The sequence below is a fragment of the Alexandromys fortis genome, unplaced genomic scaffold, assembly GCF_014885135.2.
Source record: "Alexandromys fortis isolate MF-2015 unplaced genomic scaffold, M_Fortis_MF-2015_v1.1 scaffold_102, whole genome shotgun sequence".
NCBI lineage: Eukaryota > Metazoa > Chordata > Mammalia > Rodentia > Cricetidae > Alexandromys > Alexandromys fortis.
Genome location: NW_026067984.1, coordinates 2,555,704 through 2,574,418, shown reverse-complemented (window position 1 = coordinate 2,574,418; position 18,715 = coordinate 2,555,704). Strand labels below are relative to the sequence as shown.

General features: G+C 39.9%; 1 protein-coding gene across 1 annotated transcript; it reads right to left on the bottom strand.

The window, feature by feature from the left end:
• Positions 1-10,857: 10,857 nt before the first annotated feature.
• LOC126511604 (recombining binding protein suppressor of hairless-like) lies at positions 10,858-14,964 on the bottom strand. The gene is given in 2 exon segments (XM_050158852.1): positions 10,858-14,719; positions 14,722-14,964. Coding segments are annotated over 2 exon segments (1,461 nt in total). The 5' UTR covers positions 14,924-14,964; the 3' UTR covers positions 10,858-13,460.
• Positions 14,965-18,715: the final 3,751 nt, after the last annotated feature.

Here is an 18,715-nt window from a genome sequence, read left to right as displayed (position 1 = left end):
AGGTGGGCTATCCAATCAAAGATAAAGGGAGCAAGAACGCAGAGTCAGGGAGAAGCCAGCAACGTGTAGAAAATGAGGTAACACTACAGCTGCGTGGCAAGAGCTAGTCGGTAAGAAGCCTTAGATTTAGCCAGAGAGTTTGCAATTAACATTAAGCCTCAGAGTGGTTATTTGGGACCTGGCGGGCAAAAGAAAGACCTCCAACTACAGTATGGCTATTTAATATGCATTAGGAAATAGTGGAATTTGAAATAACATCAAACTCATTAGCATAGTTTCAATGCACAGTAGAATTCTTTTAAATTTGGGAGACGCGACATAAATAAAAGAACTGGGGATGCATCTCCCAGGCAGAGCTCTTGTCTAGCATCTGTGAGGCCTCTACACATGAAAATCACAAGGCTGGCTTCCCTCTGACGGACGGAAGCTCCAGGATCCAACGTGAGGTGAACTGAGCCTGCCATGGCAGGTGAGAACATCCACATTGTATTCTCTGCGGCATGATGAGAGAATTGTATGCATGCTAAGGCCATCTGCCTGCGACAGACACTGTTTAATAGGAACCAGAGTAGAGTCACTGCTCCCTTCAATACAAATAATATCCTTATAAAGTAGTATCTCTAAGTGTGTTCTTAAAATAATTTATTCAGGCTTTCTCTCAGTCTAACTTCTGGGTTCTCACTTTACATTTTCTAATATCAACTTATCAGATATCTTTTTTTGCTTGTTATAGTTACAGATGCCAAAAGTTTTAAGATTTAATCTTCATGGGATAACGCTGATTTTTTTTTCTCTTCAATTTTAGGCTTTTAAGACATGGAAACCATTTCTGCTGACCTGTCTGGAAGCTTCACACAGAATAACAGGTAATATGAATGCCATTTCTGTTTGAGTTCTATGTTGCTAGTGCATCTAAGAGAGTGGAAATTTCGTGACAGGATCTTCAGTCTCTAAAGAACTCTCCTTGCTAAGCAATTTCTTCACATCATCTGTATCCGTCTTCATCTATCATGAGTAGATGGATTTTAAAATATACGGCAGTATGGTCAAATCATCCACCAAGGAGGATTTGTGGTACCTGCCATATGGAAAGAAAAATGCAAAGTTTGTAGGATAAGATAAAAACTCTAGCCCCTTCCTGTATTAGGTACAGATATAAATAAGCTAACCTGATGATTAGAATTATATAAAAATTAGGTAGAAACACATGGGAGCCGAGTCAGAGAAATTGAAGGGTACTTGCTGAAAATGACATAAGTAAACAAAAGGTGGGACAAGGAGCCATTGTGTTCTTAAAAGAGGTCTAGGAGAAGGGGACAGATGATAAGTATGCGGGGCAAGAAAAAATGGCGAAAAGTCAAGGAACAATGTCATTGGCATTTCTTGGTTGTTAATGGGAGAGGGCAACATGGAGTAAGCAGAAGGATTTGGTGACGTTGTCTAGGTCAGAGGATGGCCACCATGGCAAGAAGCCTATTAGACAGCCATGCCTGTTCCTTTACAGACTGTCTTGGCAGCTTTGGTTGGACCAGAGTTACATAGCTGTATTGGAGAGTTCGGGGTCACCACACCTGAGGTATTTATTTATTTATTGTACAGATACTTACAGAAATACTTGCTAAGCATCAGACAAAATTAGTCTAAAGTTTTGATTTTGTACTTTTTTAAAAAGCCACTGAATAACTTTAGTTTTGTGTGAACAATGTTATGACACATCAAATGTAGAGAAGTGGAAACAGGGAGGAATAGATTTGTATGACATGCATCATATATGTTCATATACAATATAAATCCATTCTTGGACTCAAAGAAAGAAAAGCAACGAAAATGAAAGGAAATGGTAGACTCGAGGAACTCATTGGAAGTTGATGGCTAATTATTGCACAAGAAGCATCCCTAGTAATGAATGCATATTGTACTTGGAGAATGAGACTATGTTTGAATTTATTCGGTTGGAGGATTCACAAAGAATGGAATAGAGGACTGGAGAGATGGCTCAGAGGTTAAGAGCACTGGCTGTTCTTCCAGGGGTCCTGTGTTCGATTCCTAGCAACCACATGGTGACTCACAACCATCTATAATAAGATCTGGTGCCCTCTTCTGGCATCCAAGGATACATGCAGACAGAACACTTTGTACATAATAAATAAAGAAAAAGATTTATTTTTTAAAAAAAGAATGGAATAGAAAGACAACTAAAAGTGAATTTCTTTGGTAGCCTAATGAATTTAAGGGGACTAAGGCAAAATATATATACACACACGCACACACAAAACAACAACACCCTCAGACATACCTGTAGAGTTATGGTCAAAGAAAAAGCACCAGGTTGAAATAAAGTAGTGGGACAAATTTTACACATAGAAGAAACATCAAGGGTGTGAAATGTTTGACATTTCAAGAATGGAGATCTTTATGAACAAAAGTTCTTGGCTGTGCTAACTGAATAGGACAAGGTGTTAAAGGGTACAGGAGAGTATTTAAAGTAACAACAGCAATCAAGAAGTTGGATAACAGTCAAGTCAGGGTTGAATAAGGAGTGAGACGCTGCTGCAGAAATGCCAGTGCCTAAACCCACTGCAGTTAAAATGTTTGCTTTTAGAAAGAAAAAAAATCAAACTGGGTCTTGAAAAAAATATTTGACCAAGGTTTTAGCTGGGTACCCAGTACTGGTAATTGAAACTTCCGAGTTTGTGGGGTTTGCTTGGATGGTGCCGTCTCCACTGTCATCTGGGTAACCTTTCATCTTTCTGCTGCAGGACTCACTGGAATATTCTGAACTTCAGTTTCCTCTGTTGCAAAGTACGGACAATAATTTCCACTTGGCAGACTTATTTTCTTAAGTTTGGTGAAGTAATGTCTGCAAAACACCTAGCAGAATGCCCATCTTACATAAACGGTCAAAAAAACGATGTGTTTTATAGGTGAGCCCAGTGGCACATGCCTGTTATCTCAGCTCTGAAGACCCAGGAGCAGAAAGATCAAAGGTTTGAGTCTACATAAGATGATGTCATGAAAAATATATAAACATATATATGCATATATGCTATTGTCATAAGAAGCAATTTTAATGTTTCCATGGGAGCAAGTGTAGCTTTATCATGTTGAAATGATTAGCCTCAGGCAATTTAACAGTGCCCAGAGGCCAGTATCTCAGAAACACATAGTTCAGAAAGCAACATAAGGAGAAAAAGGAGACTTAGAGTCACCTTGGGTGATAGAATATAATTCGATATTCTGGAGATGGAAATGTGGATGAGACTTGGAATGAAAGCTTTGGAAAAAGATCCAGCATAGCCAAGGCCAACTCAGAATTTTTAGTTTTGGTTACTTCGGAATTATCTTTCTCTCTATTTGGTCCTGTGCTTGCTAATTGCTCCTGAATTTCTCTGTGCACTTAGAAAGATGTTCTCATTACCTTCCCATATCTGTGGACAGACTCTCCATAAGATCTTCTAACTTCTTGGACTGACAAAGAAGCAGAAGGAAGCATGATATTCATCCCAGGGTCTGTTTATAAACTATTCTTGGGCAGTAAAAATAGTGTAGTCATGAATTCATCATTTTAAGAAAATTTCTTTTGCCTGAAAATAGAGCATGTTGGGTTCCCAGTCCTAAGCTTATAAAGCCTTACAATTCCTTATTTGGAATTATCCTTCTGAGTTAAACTAGACCATAAAATCTCTAATGGGTCAGAGCAAACATGAATAACACAACCACTACTATGTTCCAGAAAAAAAAAGTGTGTGTGTGTGTGGGGGGGGGGGGGTGCTACGGCATCTCTGCTGCAAAGTGAGGCCGGAATCTTAAGCCTTCCTTACTTTGGATTCCTAATTTTTGATTGAGTTCAATGTCATGCTAACAGTTAAATCTATTTTATGTTTTATTGATGTAATTCTCCCCATTGTAAATGATTCTCATTTATAAGGTCCTGTTATGGTGAAGAGAACTTTTTATTCTGTCTTACCATCTGCTTTATAAAGATGATAAATATGCAAAGCAGGGATTCCATAAAAGTTGCCTGTGTGTGGTCTGGGGCCTGCTTAATGTAGACTCGGGGGGTGCTTCCTCCCATCTCCTCCAACAGGAGATCCCCCACCTCTGTTTGCGTAGTGTAATTTGAAAGCATACTGGCTACCGCAGTTCGTCATCGATTTTAAGTCTCTATTAACTATGTCCCCTAGCAAAGGAACCTCCATTCTCAGGTTTAATCATAAATGAAGAACTCCTGGATTCAAAGCATGGCTGTGAGTAAATTCTTGCATTCTTCTATGGCCCGTCATTGACAGATGTCAGTAAAATGTCATCTCGTTTAACCTTCACAATGCTAGCAGGACCTTGGAGAAGGAAGGTGTAATAAGACTAGAGCTGCAGATCCCAGCTTTCCTGGGTGTGTTTCATGCACGTGTTTCCAGGAGCAGAGATACAAAGTCCTAGCTCCTGGCTGTGTCTATACGCGCACGCTCTCGGGAGCAAGGAGCTGAGTCTATGAGCAAAAAGGAACAGCGCAGCATGGTAGCATAAACTCAAATGCTAAAGGCTTCTTAAAAATAATCACAACTCACGGCATTGGAGGAAGAGAAGACGAATTCATCTTTAAAAGCAGCATGATTAGCATCTGTCTGTTAGCCGGAAGGACCCAGGTGAAGGGATGTGTTATCAGGGAGTTCTCAAACAACTTGCAAGGAGCACACTGATTGGGAGGTTTTATTGTTAACCTGGCTGTGTTCTCATTAAGACAACACATGTTTTCTGGCTTGCAAAGCTATATGTAGGACCAGCCAGATAGCCCAATACCATCAAGGGGCTGAGCTTCTTCTTTTGGAGTCTTTTGGATTGTGGTGCGTTAACAGCTAAATATCAAACGCTGTAGTAGAATAATTTAGATGCTTCCAATTAAGGGTTGCCAGATGAAATCTAATGTTGCCTATAAAGTGAGCTGGCAAACTTGGGAGAAGTCTGTGGTTGTTTTCTTTGAAGTTCATTTTGTTCTCCAGTGCATCTCAAATGAAATTAAGTAGGAGACTGACTGGTGATTATCCTTTTAAGGGCAACATAATCTGGATCCAAACAGTTTTCTATTGGACAACATTTTTGGGGGAGCAGGATGAAATTGCATTAGCCTAGAACCCTCTAAACACGTGCCCACACTACCCCTTTGCAAATGTGCAGCCTCACATAACTGAGCTGCAGACGTGAGCTGAACTAAGTTTACCTGGACTACCCGGAGAGCCAGCCTTTGAAATTCCCGGTCATCCGAACCACCCACGGCATGTGTTTGTCTCCCCATCCTAAAAAGCTTTGGAGCAGGAGGTTCAAAGCTGCAATCTAACAAATCCAAGCGGGGACCCGACTTATGACATCAGATTCCAGGAAATCAATAAAGTAGTATAGTAAATGAAAACTAGTGGGCTCCGTTTGTTCAAAAATTACACTGAGCAAAGAGTTTGCACTTTGTCATCAAATTAGATTCTTAAATATGACCATGATCTCCATGTGGGAGCTTGTGATACTCTTTCAACAACAATGATCCAATACATACTGGAACTGACCAATTAAAATGTCTATAAACGAATGCTGATGTTTTATTTTTGTGGAAGAAGAAGGGAAAAAGCCCACCAACAGTCTGCCATTATTTTTTACCCCAAACTCTTTGTAGTTTATTATGCAAATGAAATACAAGGCAAATGTTAGGCTGGAGACATGAGGTCATCACACACACACACACACACACACACACACACACATCATATAACCAGGAATGTGAGTCCTTCCACCCAGGCGTCCCTGTTTTTCTTTTGCTGTGTCTCTTAGCGTGCTTCCCAAGTTAGAAATCTCTTACTTTCTGTAGGTTTGCTTGCACTTCATAGATTATGTTTTATCTTTCTATCACAAACCTGAGGACACTGCCACATTCTCATCAGCTGGAGTTGTTGTTGCTATTTTGAGACAAATTCTTACTCTGAAACCTGGACTACTTCAAACTAGTCTCCTGCCTCAAACTCTAGCACTAAGCCTGCTTTATTTCACGTGAACAATTTAAATGGTTGATCTTGTCTTCTCTTTCTTCTCAGTGCCCTCAGAGGCCAGAGTGTGTCAGATCCCCTGGAACCACTGTATGTGTGCGCTGCGAACCAAATTTGGAAAAGTAGCAAGTGCTCAAATCCACTAACCTATCTCTCCAGCATTTGTTTCTATATTTTTGCACACACACACACACACACACACACACACACACACACACGTTCCATCTATTCCTTTGAGATAGGGTCTCCTATGAAGCCTAAGGTTTACTTTCTCTTGGCTATACTAGAAATAAGCATACCCTGGAGTTTTTCTCAACTCCACCTCTTTCTGAGCTGGGTTTGCAGGGGTGTGTCACAGGACGCAAGGGCTGCTATGCAGGCACTGAGATCTGAAACTCTGGTCCTCACGATTATGCAGGAAATGCTCCAAACTGGTGAGCCCTCTCTCCACTCCTATTCTGTTCGTTTTTTCTCTCTGTGAATTTGGAGTTTTGAGGCAATTCTACGGTACTATGGTGAGGATTAATCTTGAACAATCTAGGAATGAAGCATTCATAAGTAATGTAATAAGCCAGACAAAAATAAAGAGATTAATATCAATCACCTCAAAAAACATTATACCATGTCAAATCCGATCCGCTTATACAATCATAATTCCAAACAAAAATTTTACAGTTAGTTCTCTGGTCAGGCTACAGAAGAAAACCAGTGCTGGTGTTGTGCTGCTGTCCATGATTTCTGTTCCCATGGTTACTTGACAATAATAAAAATAAACTTTCATGATACACTCTGTCATTTCAAATCCTATTTTAATGCATCCTCTGTAAATTATTTCAATTAATTAGGTAGAACCTTTTGACAAGCATCTTCAGAGCTTGTTGCCTAAGAAAATCCACATGCATTTAAAGAATTATTGTAACATGTAAAAACAGATGCAAAAGTCCAAGTTGGCTTTGGCCAATTACATCCTATAAAGCACAGAGCTGAATCCCCGGAGAGCATCATTTAGGTACCAAGTCATACAGTTTTTCTTGGCGACTCTTCCAGACAGGAGAGACCCAAATATGCAAAACGAACTTCTTTAAAGGCATTTCTACAATCTTAACAAAGTGAAGGCAATTTTAAAGGGCTTTGACAGTAAAGCTGCCATTGAAGTAGAGTTTACACAGCTCAGGGCCTGGCTCCACCAACCACACTAACCAATCTGTCCCCGGCTCCTGGTTCTCAATAGACAGTAGAACAAGCCAGTGACTGTGTTCTTGACACTCTGCAGAATACTTTGTTTATTTACAGCGTTGTTCCATAAAGGATCTGAATAGGCCTACAACTCTCAAAATAAATAGTGATCGAGCCAAGATGATGGAAGCGGGGGCAACGACTTCAAAGTCAGTGTGGGGGGGGATGCATACAGAGGAGCACATTGATGGAGTTTCTGGTTGGGTCTCGGCTATCCAAGGAAGAGGAGATGAAGAATGAGAAAGGGATTGGAGGGGAGGGAAGGGCGAGGAAAAGAGAGAAGTCAGAGAGAGAGAGAGAGAGAGAGAGAGAGAGAGAGAGAGAGAGAGAGAGAGAGAGAAGGAGCGAGAGAATATTTTATATTGCTTAATCAAAGTTATTTTGAGAATTAAAATTAGGTAGTCATTCAAACTTTAGAGACACTCTTGTAAGACCTGCCTGGGGAGACATGCATGGGGTACTCTGTGAATTTCTGGAATCATCAAATCTTACGCAAATGAACCCTAGAATTTCTCAGTAAGTTAGATGGTTGATGGTGAAAGCAATTCTGCAATGGTCGGCTTATGCATTTTGATTGATTTGCATCAGTACTGTGTCTGACGCAATGTCCTAAAATATCATTAATTCTGTCGAAGTCTCTTCACTGTCTAGAGATTATTCAAACCTTGGTATTTGGGAGGTTAGGGTCTGTAGGTGTCTTCCTGAAATATAGTTATATGAAAAGATGATTGACAGCAGAGTGACTATTGTTTATAGACAATGAATGTTGACAACAGAGGGCAAAAATGCCAGCTGTTGTCTTTGGCTACATGCAGTAACTCAAACATGCATGGACCATAAAATTGGCAACTTAATTAATTATTTTAATGAAGTCCTTTTCAGATAGTGCTTTTAAATCTATGTATTTATTGTTACCCATGTTTCAAACTTTGTCAAAAACAGAGAATTAGTAAAAGAGCCTTCTGAGTTATGTCTCTCTCAGGCTGCTGCAAGATTTTCAGGGCACATTTCTTATTATTTACTGCATTCTGCACATTAAAGTGAAATTCATAAGTTTCCACATGAAATAGAAGTAAATTTAGTTTCAGAGAAGTTTCTCTTTAATCATCTTGACACTTTGAAAGGACAATTAACTATGTAGAGCTACAGTTTGTAGCCATCAGAATTTTCCTGTTGCTGTTTATTTCATAGGGATAAGCTGAAAATAAATCTCGGCTTTGCTTTATATCATTGTTTCTATACGCTAACTTCTAAAGATAAGTCTTCCTGGGATATCTCACAATAACATTCCTTTTTAATGGATTCCAAACTATTATTAAAAGAAAACAAGTTACAGTGACAACGAATGATGCTGATGATATTGAGAAGTGAGCTTCTTGGATATCTGGGGGCGTTGAGGGACTGAGACTCTTCCTTTTATCCACACGAGTACAAGATATAGTCAGTGATTGGTCCCGGTGTTTTTCGGGAAGACAGCTGGCTACCATATTATACCTTGTAAATGATTGACTCCGTGAGTAACATTTGATACAGTATTGGTAATTTAATAGACAGGACAATGACCCTTTAACTGTGTCTTCTGTGGTTTAACATAAAAAGCAAAGTCTATGGTTTGGATTTTGAATATCCTCTAAGGGAAATTATATTAAAAGTCTTCTCCAGGTTTGCTGTTCGGACGCGGTGGAAGCTTTACAGAGATTGCACATGGTTGTATATCCCAAGCTTGTATTCTTTCAAAGAGATGGTGGAACATTTCTCCTTTTTCTCTGCATTTTGTTTTCAGGGTGTCCTAAAGTGAGCATGCAAAAGTCAAGACAGTGGTGAACGTGGTATGGGATGGGCCTGGAACTGGTGGTCCAAAGTAGGCCCTGTTTTGGCCTTTGTGATATTCCAAAGTTAGCAAAGTTGTAGTGGTCCTGGTGTCTCTTCACATCAATAGAAACCCTAACGAAGACAGCTCCACTTTGTCTCAGATTTTATGTATTCAGTGTGAGGCAATGACACGTAAAGCTTCAGTCCCAATGGCAGTCACGTAAACTAATGTATTCTCTGCCAACAGCAGTTAGTATCCAGCCTAGGTAATGTAGGTTCCTACACTGATCCTCATTTTTCATTTCTATCCTCCAGAAATTTGGTGTATATTTTATTTGGTTTGCTGCCGAATTTTGTTTTGTTTAGTGGTGGGAGTTGAACTTAGGGCCTTGTACATGCAATCTAAGTTTTATCTTAGCCCAAAGGTGCGCTCATTTTTTGAAGTCTTAGATCAATCACATAATCAGTTTCATATTTACTTATAGTACAGGGTGGAAGATAGATTTAAATCCTGTGACTAACATAACTAGGTTTTTTTTTTTTACATTTCCTTTTTATTTATTCCTAGAAACTGCCCGTATTGCAGATTTTTCATGGATGAAATATGGAATTGAGCAGATTCTTTTTCTATAAAATTATGGTATAAACTTGCTCAATGTTCTATCTTATTGCTAATAACCCTTACAGGCGCACAGTTTGTAAAGTAAACCCCTTAAGGACTGAATGTGTAGCATGCTGCAAGGTACAAGAAATAAGCTAAAACTGAGCTTTCACATAAACCTACATCAGGACTGACACAGTACTGAACGCTGGCAAACATCATGACACAGGGAGAAATTAACAGGTGACACAGCTCAGTCCTCAACGGGTTAAGTAGAAACCCTTATATATTATTGTTTTTAACCATCCATCCCAAGTTACAGTGCTTGAAAAATAAAAGTGACACAGAAAACCACACATTTGTTCAGTACTCACCAGAAACACAGCTGCTTTGGAAAACAATGTCCATTAACCTGGTTAATAATCAAATAGCATTTTCTTTTAAATAGGAATCCCCGCCAACAGATTTTCTGATTAAATAACTAGTTGGGGTAATAAAAATCACATTAGAATTTCTTTGTGGCTGGACAGATAGACCAGTTTCTCTCCAGACAAAAGCAGTGGTGGCATCCTGCCATACCTGGCATCCCAGCACCTGGACTAAGGCAGGAAAGTTCAAGAATGCCCTGAGGGGCATGGGTGAGATCCTTGTCTCATGAAAAAAAAAATCAAACAGAAAAGCCTTAGCAAGTATGCTTGAGGCCCAGGATTTGACCCCAGTACCACACAAAACAGAAAAGTACAGAACCGTAAAAGATGGCAGCAAGAGTGACGAATGAGTCCGCCAGTCAGCTGAGCATGAGGAAGCTGCTATGGTTTAAGAACAGTCTGCAGCAAGTTCAAATTCCACTTGTGCTCCTCTCTACAATCATAAAAGGCATCCCCTATCCCACACTTTCAGTCTTTAGCCTACCTCCCAATCTCTTGACAAATTCAAGGAGCTAAAAGATATGCTGGGTCTCAGGTTCTGCACCTAGGCATGTTTGGAGAAGCTGTGCAGACTCGTTCTAAACAGAATGGAAACACAAACCAACACTGCAACTGAAGAAATCCCGTTCTAAGACGTCTTCATGAGAGCAAATACCCAGCATCTGTAACAGCATCTCTGGGAGGAAACATTCTGAGTAAATGGGGGGGAAGAGGCAAGAGTCCTATACATCGTGTATTAAAAATGATTTACAAATCCACAAAAATGACTTTTAATGAAAGCAGCTGACAAAAGAACTATCAATAACATGGTAAAACAGACATCAGTTCACTCTATTCTGTGGTAGGACTCTGGCATAAACCATAGGAAAGATGCCTTTATTGTTACATTCTTGGACTTTGTAAAAAAAAGAAAACCGGAAAATGACTTATAGTCTAGTTATTTCAATTCTTATCAAAATAAAACAAAAGAACCGTAATAAGATATAAACATTTAAAAAAGTCAAAGTTCATTTTAATAAAGCCATGAACTTGAACAGTTACTTGTAAGCTACAAACCTGGGTAAGGAATAGTTTGTTCTTCAAAAGCATCTCATCTGTTCTCAGTTAACTTAATGCTTTCTTAACTAAATCCCAAATCTAGAAGGAGATGTGTGACCTGGGACAGCACAGCGATACTGAGACCGCTCAGGCTCTCAACAGCCTGAGGTGCTGCTTCCACCACAAACGAGGAGTGCTACTTGGAGGAAAGATGAGAAGAGTTACTTCAAAGGTAGGTAAGGCCACAGTGAGCTCTGCCCTTGACCACTGAGGCAGAATGAAGGTATGAGGAAGGGAGGACACTGGCTGGAACAGATCTGGAGAGAAATGGTGAGCAGAGCACAGCCTGGGGGTGATGAAGAAGGCTGGCGGTAACAGAAAGCTGCAGCCACAGATTTAACCAGCACATTTTACAGATGGCCTTCCCCTTGAAAAACCAAGGAGGAGGCAGCTTAAAGATGTTCGAGGGCATTTACAGTAGCCGTCTTCAGGAAACAGTGGGTAACAAAGCAGGTGGAAAACAAGGCTCTGACAAAGGATTCTTAACAAGACTACATGAAAACTTTCAGAAGGCCAGGGAGTCAGAAAGACACCGAAAATGCTGGAGAAGTTACAGTTGCATCAGAAGGTACTTGTGGCTCCTGTTTTAAGGGACAGTAAAAGCTTACCACAATCTAGAGGTAGTTTTTACTCTACAAAGGAGAATGGCATCACTAGACTGTGTCCTTTAACACACACGTGTGGTTCCTGTACTAAATGTAGCCCAATGAGTCTGCTGCAATTCCCAAGAAACTGAACAAGGCATCACCAAAGTGCAGGAATGGAAGCAAAATAAAACTGGCAATATTAGCACACAAGGCTGACACACAAGCCTGAATGCAATCAAAGTTTAACAGAAAAGAAAAAAAAATTGGACAGAACATTTCTACTAGGGAAAAATAAACAAAGGGCAAAATGGGAAATGAAAATATGTTACATTTGTATTTTTATAAACTTACAACTATCTGTTTCTAAGGTACTGTCTTCTGGCTATTTTATTTAGTTCAGTTTATTTAGTTATCATCTAATAAAAGCCATCTTATGATCTTATGTTCAGAATTATGAAGTTCTGGCCTAGGCTAAAAAAAGGAAAATAAAGTACAATAGATCATCTTGCAGAGACTTTCCTCATTTTACCCTAAGGGCACCATCTTGGCAGCAAATAATTCTCATGATATTTTTTGTCATTTGCCAACAAGGTAGGAAACACCCTGTTAAATGTAAGCACTGGGAACATTCCAAGTTAAAGATAAAATGTTTAACTTACACATAATACAAGTTATGTACAAGATTTGGGAAAGGAAGGAAACCTGAACAAACCCTGGAACACAGATAAACTGATGAACAGGCAAAGAGGCGCAAACCCTTCAAATGGTGATGTTCTGTGCCATTAACTCGGAAATGACTAAATGGTCACACTGAACTCCACGTACATGTTAGAATTTCTTGGATTACCACTATAAATACATTTTTTTTTAAAAAAAGGAAAACAGAAATAACTACCAACAGTATCTGAGAATAGACTAAGTTAACATACATTGCATGTATTGCAGGCAAGGCAGAGGCATTTTTTTAAAGCTTTTGCACAGACTTCATATAATCTTAAAAAAAATATGCAGGCCTTTACAAAATTTGATTTGCTGAAATCAAAATAATTCCAACTTATGAAAAAGTCATAAGACTTCAGCTTAAAAAAGTTCCAGCCTTAGACCAAAAGAACCTGGAAGTGTTCGGTACTCAGATTGAACAAGCATGGTCAGGCTTGAACCTGAATGTACTTTAGAGCCAAAGCTCAAAAGGGTGGAGAGTGCAACCTACTGGTAATAAGGTGTACTACATACTGGGATATAAAAAAGGCATGGTGAAAATGTACCTTTTACTAAAGCTTATGCAAGTCCCTTGGTCCATAAAAACTACGTTAAGATTTGTGTCTTCTAGCTTAACCTGTACACCAGCCACATATCTATTTCTTGACCATTTAATCAAAACCAATCAAAAACCAACCAAAAAGGTGTGTGTGTGTGTGAGAGAAGAGAGCTGAAAACCGTGATTTCCAACAGTTTATACACTTTGATGTTTTCCGTTTTACTGTGGCTTCTGTGTTTCACATCAGCACTTGCAGGTAATGGGGTTTTGAATAGATCACCTGGTATGAAAAGTTTTCCCAAGAAACCACAAAAGATTGTTCATTTTATCCTTGCCTTTCTTTCTTTCCTTTTTTTGTTTTTTCAACTTTTTGCCACATTCAAGTCAGTTTAAGTCCTAGCAAAAAGACGGTAGTTAGGACACCACGGTTGCTGTGGACGATGTGACACTGGTAGAATTTGTGCTGGCGTTCGTGTAACTTCCCTCGCTGTTTGTGTTTGACTCGTTGGTGGGCACTTGGCTTGAGTTGGCTCTGAGGATCGCTCCTGCTGCACTGCAGTGTGGCCTCGGCCCTGGTTCTGGTGTGTAGGTAAAGGTAAGGCTGGTAGAATAAATGATTCCATCATTACGGACCAAAGTTACTGGAACCTGGACTGGCTGCCGGACCCATCTCCAACCTTCTCGGAATGCAGAAATGTCTGGGACCACACAGAGCATGCTCTCTCCACATCTGTACATTGTTTCGGCTTCTACATCCCCAAACCATACTCGTAAATTTGGAGTAAAATTCTGTCCTGTAAGTTCAAGCATTGCTACGTCCCCGCCGCCATTCAACTGAAGACTTTCTACGACAGGCACAGGAGTGACTGGGGCAAGGACAGGGCCCATTCCCTCATAGAATGTATACTCTGCCTTATCTGTGCTAATGATTGTCCAGGAAGCTCCATCATTTATCATTTCTTTATTTGGTTCTTTCGGACATGGAGTGGCCTGAAATTGGATTATTCTTTCTTGAGAAAGGCACAAGTACATTCTTTCAGTATCTTTAAGGTAAAATGCACATTTGTGGAGTTGTGATACGGGGTCATCTGCATCCAGTAATGCTGTCTGCTTATCAACTTTTCTAATTATCAATCTTGGGAGTGCCATGCCAGTAACTGAGCACACAAGTTTGACAGTCTGTCCATAGTGGATGTAACCATCTCGGACTGTGAACTCCTCTCCTTCTGATTCATCATCATCCAAGAGATGAATATAAAATGCTCCCCACTGTTGTGAACTAGCATGGAAGTTTCCTCCTTCTACATGCAGGTATCTGGTACTAACTAACTGGGATCTAAGCCGATTAAACAAAGCCACCTTTGTTCCTGAGGCAATGCACAAGTCAGCATTTTTCAATGACTGCTTCTTTTTGGAAGGTTTGGAAATGACTTTTATCCGCTTGCTGAGGAACACACCAATGTCATCACTGTTGCCATAGAACATTTTTACAGACAACATGAAATGCTTTCTCTTGTCTGAATCAGATATGTACAATGTTTTAGCTGTGCAGTAGTTCTTCCCTTCCAAGTTCAGCTGCTGCATTTCTTGGTCACTATTTCCTATCCCAATAAATGCACAGGGTTGTGACTCTTGTTCCGAACAACCATCTCTTTCCATTTGTTCTTTTTTTTCTTCCAACCACTGCCCATAAGATACACACAAGGAGGAGGGCAAAAAAATCGTTTTTCATTTCCATACGACTTCTGCGCAACTTTTGTGTGAAGAATGAGTACTGTTTGATCCCCACGTTCTTTTAAATAATTTCGCATAGCTTCTCTAGTGAGTCGCTTAGGTGGAGGCCGCTCACCAAACTTCCCTGTCACAATAGGCGCCATTTTCCACAAACTCTCGCCAAAACTCCAACCCTCGCGAGATCCCCCCCCCACAATAGGCGCCATTTTCCACAAACTCTCGCCAAAACTCCAACCCTCGCGAGATCCCCCCCCCTGCCTTTCCCTGCTCCTCTCCCCCGCCCCTTCCCTCGGCCTCGCTGAGCGCTGCCACCCGGCCCCCCGCGCCGCCTTTCCCCGCTCCGCCGCCCGCGGACTAGCACTAGGTTTTTTATTTTTAAGAGATAATGTCAGCAAAATATTACTAAGAAAAACTCATTTGTTCAATATTTGGCTCACCTGTTAAGTGTGGTAACAGACAACAGAGAAACAAAGAAAAGATGTATTGTGTTACTCAGATGAAAGCCTCAAAGCTGGAATGGATGGATGAGATGGGGTGAGGCTGTTTTATTAGCACTTGCTGGAAAGTTTATGTAAGCTTTCATTCTGTGATGCTTATGGGTTCACGCTGCAAACATATATCCTCAGTGGAAGAGCTGCTAGCCCCTGCAGTTTGTGCTCCAACCTGGCTTTCCATTAACTTACAAAGATCCCGGCTACCGAAGGCCTTCGTGCTGTTAACACTGACATTATGCAGGTGCAGAGGCAGAGACCTCCAAGAATCTTACGGTCAGTGTTATCTCAGCTCTGCCTTTTTTACTAAACCCGCTGGGAGCCATTTATAAAAACCGCTGAAAAGGACTCTTACGCCTGCCCTGGGAGAGACACTCACCTCGAGAGAGACCTTCTTGCTTCCAGCTCTGTGAAGCACACTGCACACTTTGCTAATGATTCTGCGGGACACGGGGCTTAAGAAAACATAGGTCAATGCCAAGGGCTTTATTGCAGGACAATGCCAGTAGCAGACACCTGCAGTGAAGTTTTCTGGTTTTAGAACACTTTTCTTTTTCTTACATATTTGTATCTTTGGATGAAAAATTTTATACCAAGTCACCTCCCACATTTTGTGCTTCATACCTGAGCCCATAATTCATCTTCCAGTTTGCATGTTAATTGGCAGTGCTGAAGGGTTCTTTAACTCGCCAATGAAAAATACAAACTAACTGTTATTTTGAGAAGTAAAAGAAAGATAATATTTATTATTAATGTCTTCTCGTTCTCTTAGAATAAACCAGGAAGTTTCCCTGCTTTTTTCAACATTGATGCCTCCCTGCCCCCCACCCCCGCATAGTTTGATAGGGGCATTCTAGGTACATATTCTTCTCCCTACTGTGATAAGTTTGTTTTAAATAAAATACTGATAATTTGATTTTAAAAGAATTACTAAGCAAGTCGTATTTTAATGGTGTGACTACATGACTACATGGTATTAAATACTTGGCTACCTCTCAAAGCCTCAGAGGTTCTACCTTACACCCCCAGATCTCATGGTTAGGAAAAGGGGCTGATGTGGGATTTTTCTATGTAGGTGTTTGGAAGGAAATTGGGACTGGATGTTTGCATTTATACATTTGCATAAAAATTCCAGAAAGTCAGTCCAATATCCTATTTCAAGTATCATTAAAATGTTGTAATATTTGAGGATATTCCTATGCATATAATGTCTTAAGTCATATGAGATTACTTTAGGGGTATCTGGTTGAGTGTTTGTGTCTGTGTTGTGACTTCATTGACTGTACATGAAAAATAGCACTTTAAACATGAATTTAATGTTGGCAGACATTCAGGCACAGGCTGCTGGCTTCTCAGGGGGCAGCAAGTGGTTTCAAAGCTCAATAAATAATGCAGGCTGTTAACCTTGTTTTCAATTGAAAACGTTTCTCTCCTAATAAAAGTCCACACACTGTGTGCAGCCCCTGGCTTCCCACAGCTCTACGTAATCATGAGGACACCGTGGAATCACTTGGATACCACACACTTTGACATATAAACACCACCCGGGGAATCGGAAGCATCTTCCTGACCCTGCACTTAAAAGGCTCCCTAGTCTGTATGCTCGGGTCGGGAAGAATTTCCCCTGAGCACCCACCAGTGTTAAACCAATCGGCCTTAATTCTAAGTCTTCAGTGACCTGAATGTGTAATTCATAGGAGATGGTCCCAGGTGCAGCTGGTTATTATGTATTTTGGAGGGCAGTTTCTCTTTTTCCAAGAAATATGTGAAGGAAGAATTTTTATCCATGTGTTTGTTTCAAAATTTGTGTGTGTTACAGGCATACAGGCTGTGCTCCCCCTCCTAAGAAGGTGCCAGGACCAACTTAATAAGAGCACGCTTGTCCTTTTAGTCACTCCAATGATAATTCTCATCATTAAGAACAAGGATAATAAACCTATGATTATTTGCATTATATTTCCGTGTATAAGGATTTTTTTTTACATGTCTGCTGTTATTTTCTGTTATCATTCTGTTCATGTCCTAGGCCCATCTTGCCAACATTTTTAAAATCTTAAATTATTTTTTACTAACTGAAATCCATTTATTATCAACTAAATATTGTTTTGAAATATGTATACACCATGAAATAGTTCAACATACATAATTGGCACATATTTTACTTCGTATAATATGTGTGGTAATAAACTATACTTGCAATCTACTTCTGAACAATTTTTAAGCATATTGTACAGTGTTATTAACGACAGTGACATGGCTGTACATATTTTCCTGAATTTATTATTTCTTCTAATCCAGTGCTGTACTATTTAACCAATAGCATCCATAATACCCACCCCCACAATCCCCAAAGCCCTGGAAGTCCTATTGTATTATATGCTTCTATGGGAAATATCTCATGACTTCTCTGTCTGTGTCTGTGATTAGCTTATTTCCCTATACAGAATATCTTTGCAGTTTATCTGTGTTATGCAAGAGGACAGATTCTCCTTGACGTCTCTCTCTGTGTCTGTGACTAGCTTGTTTCCCTAAGCAGAACGTCTTTGCAGTTATCTGTGTTACCCAAGAGGACAGATTCTCCTTTTTGAAGCTGGTATAGCATTCTACTTGGAATTAAAGTGATTTTTTTTTTAAATGAGAACTTAGGTTGTTTTCAAGTTTTGGCCACTATGTGCAGAGCTGCAGTGAACACAGGCAGGCTGATAACCACTCAGTGTGCTGATGTAATTGCCTTTGGGACTATTTCCAGTAGGGGACTGACCCTGTATGGGGTGGTAGCGTTCTCTATAGCCCACCCTACATTGTACTGTCTCTCATTATGTGGAAGACTTCCCTTTCTTGTTATCCTCATCAACCCTTTTTATCCTTTATCTTTCTGGTTGCTCACAACATGAAGAAGTTATGCTACACAGTTTATGTTCACTGATTGGATGCTTAATGATACTAGCCAACTTTTCATGTGTTTGTGGCACATATTTGTCTTTTGTTGTGAAATATCTTTCAACCATCTAAAATCAGAGTGTATCTTTATCATTCAATTTAGTTATTAACTCCTTATGAGATAGATGACTGTGCACATTACCCCCAAATGGAATGTTGATTGTTTGCTAAAATGATTATTTCCTTTGCTCTACAAAAGCAATTTAGTTTAAAGTAATCCTGCCTCTCTATCTTCTTGTTGGACATTATCCCCCACATTTCTTCATTCTTTTACATACTTTTTTTTTATTTCTCTCTCTGACTCTACATTTTCACATAACCTATCTTTGAGGTTACAGGGGTTTTTGTTTGTTTTGTTGTTTTGTTTTGTTTTTCTCTTTGGTCAATCGTGCCACTGTTCCCTACAGGATTTAATCTGCTCCAGAATATCTACTTTATGATTAAAGAACAATTGCAATCTCCCCATTAAAATTTTAGATTTTTGTCAACCATTAGTTCCCAATT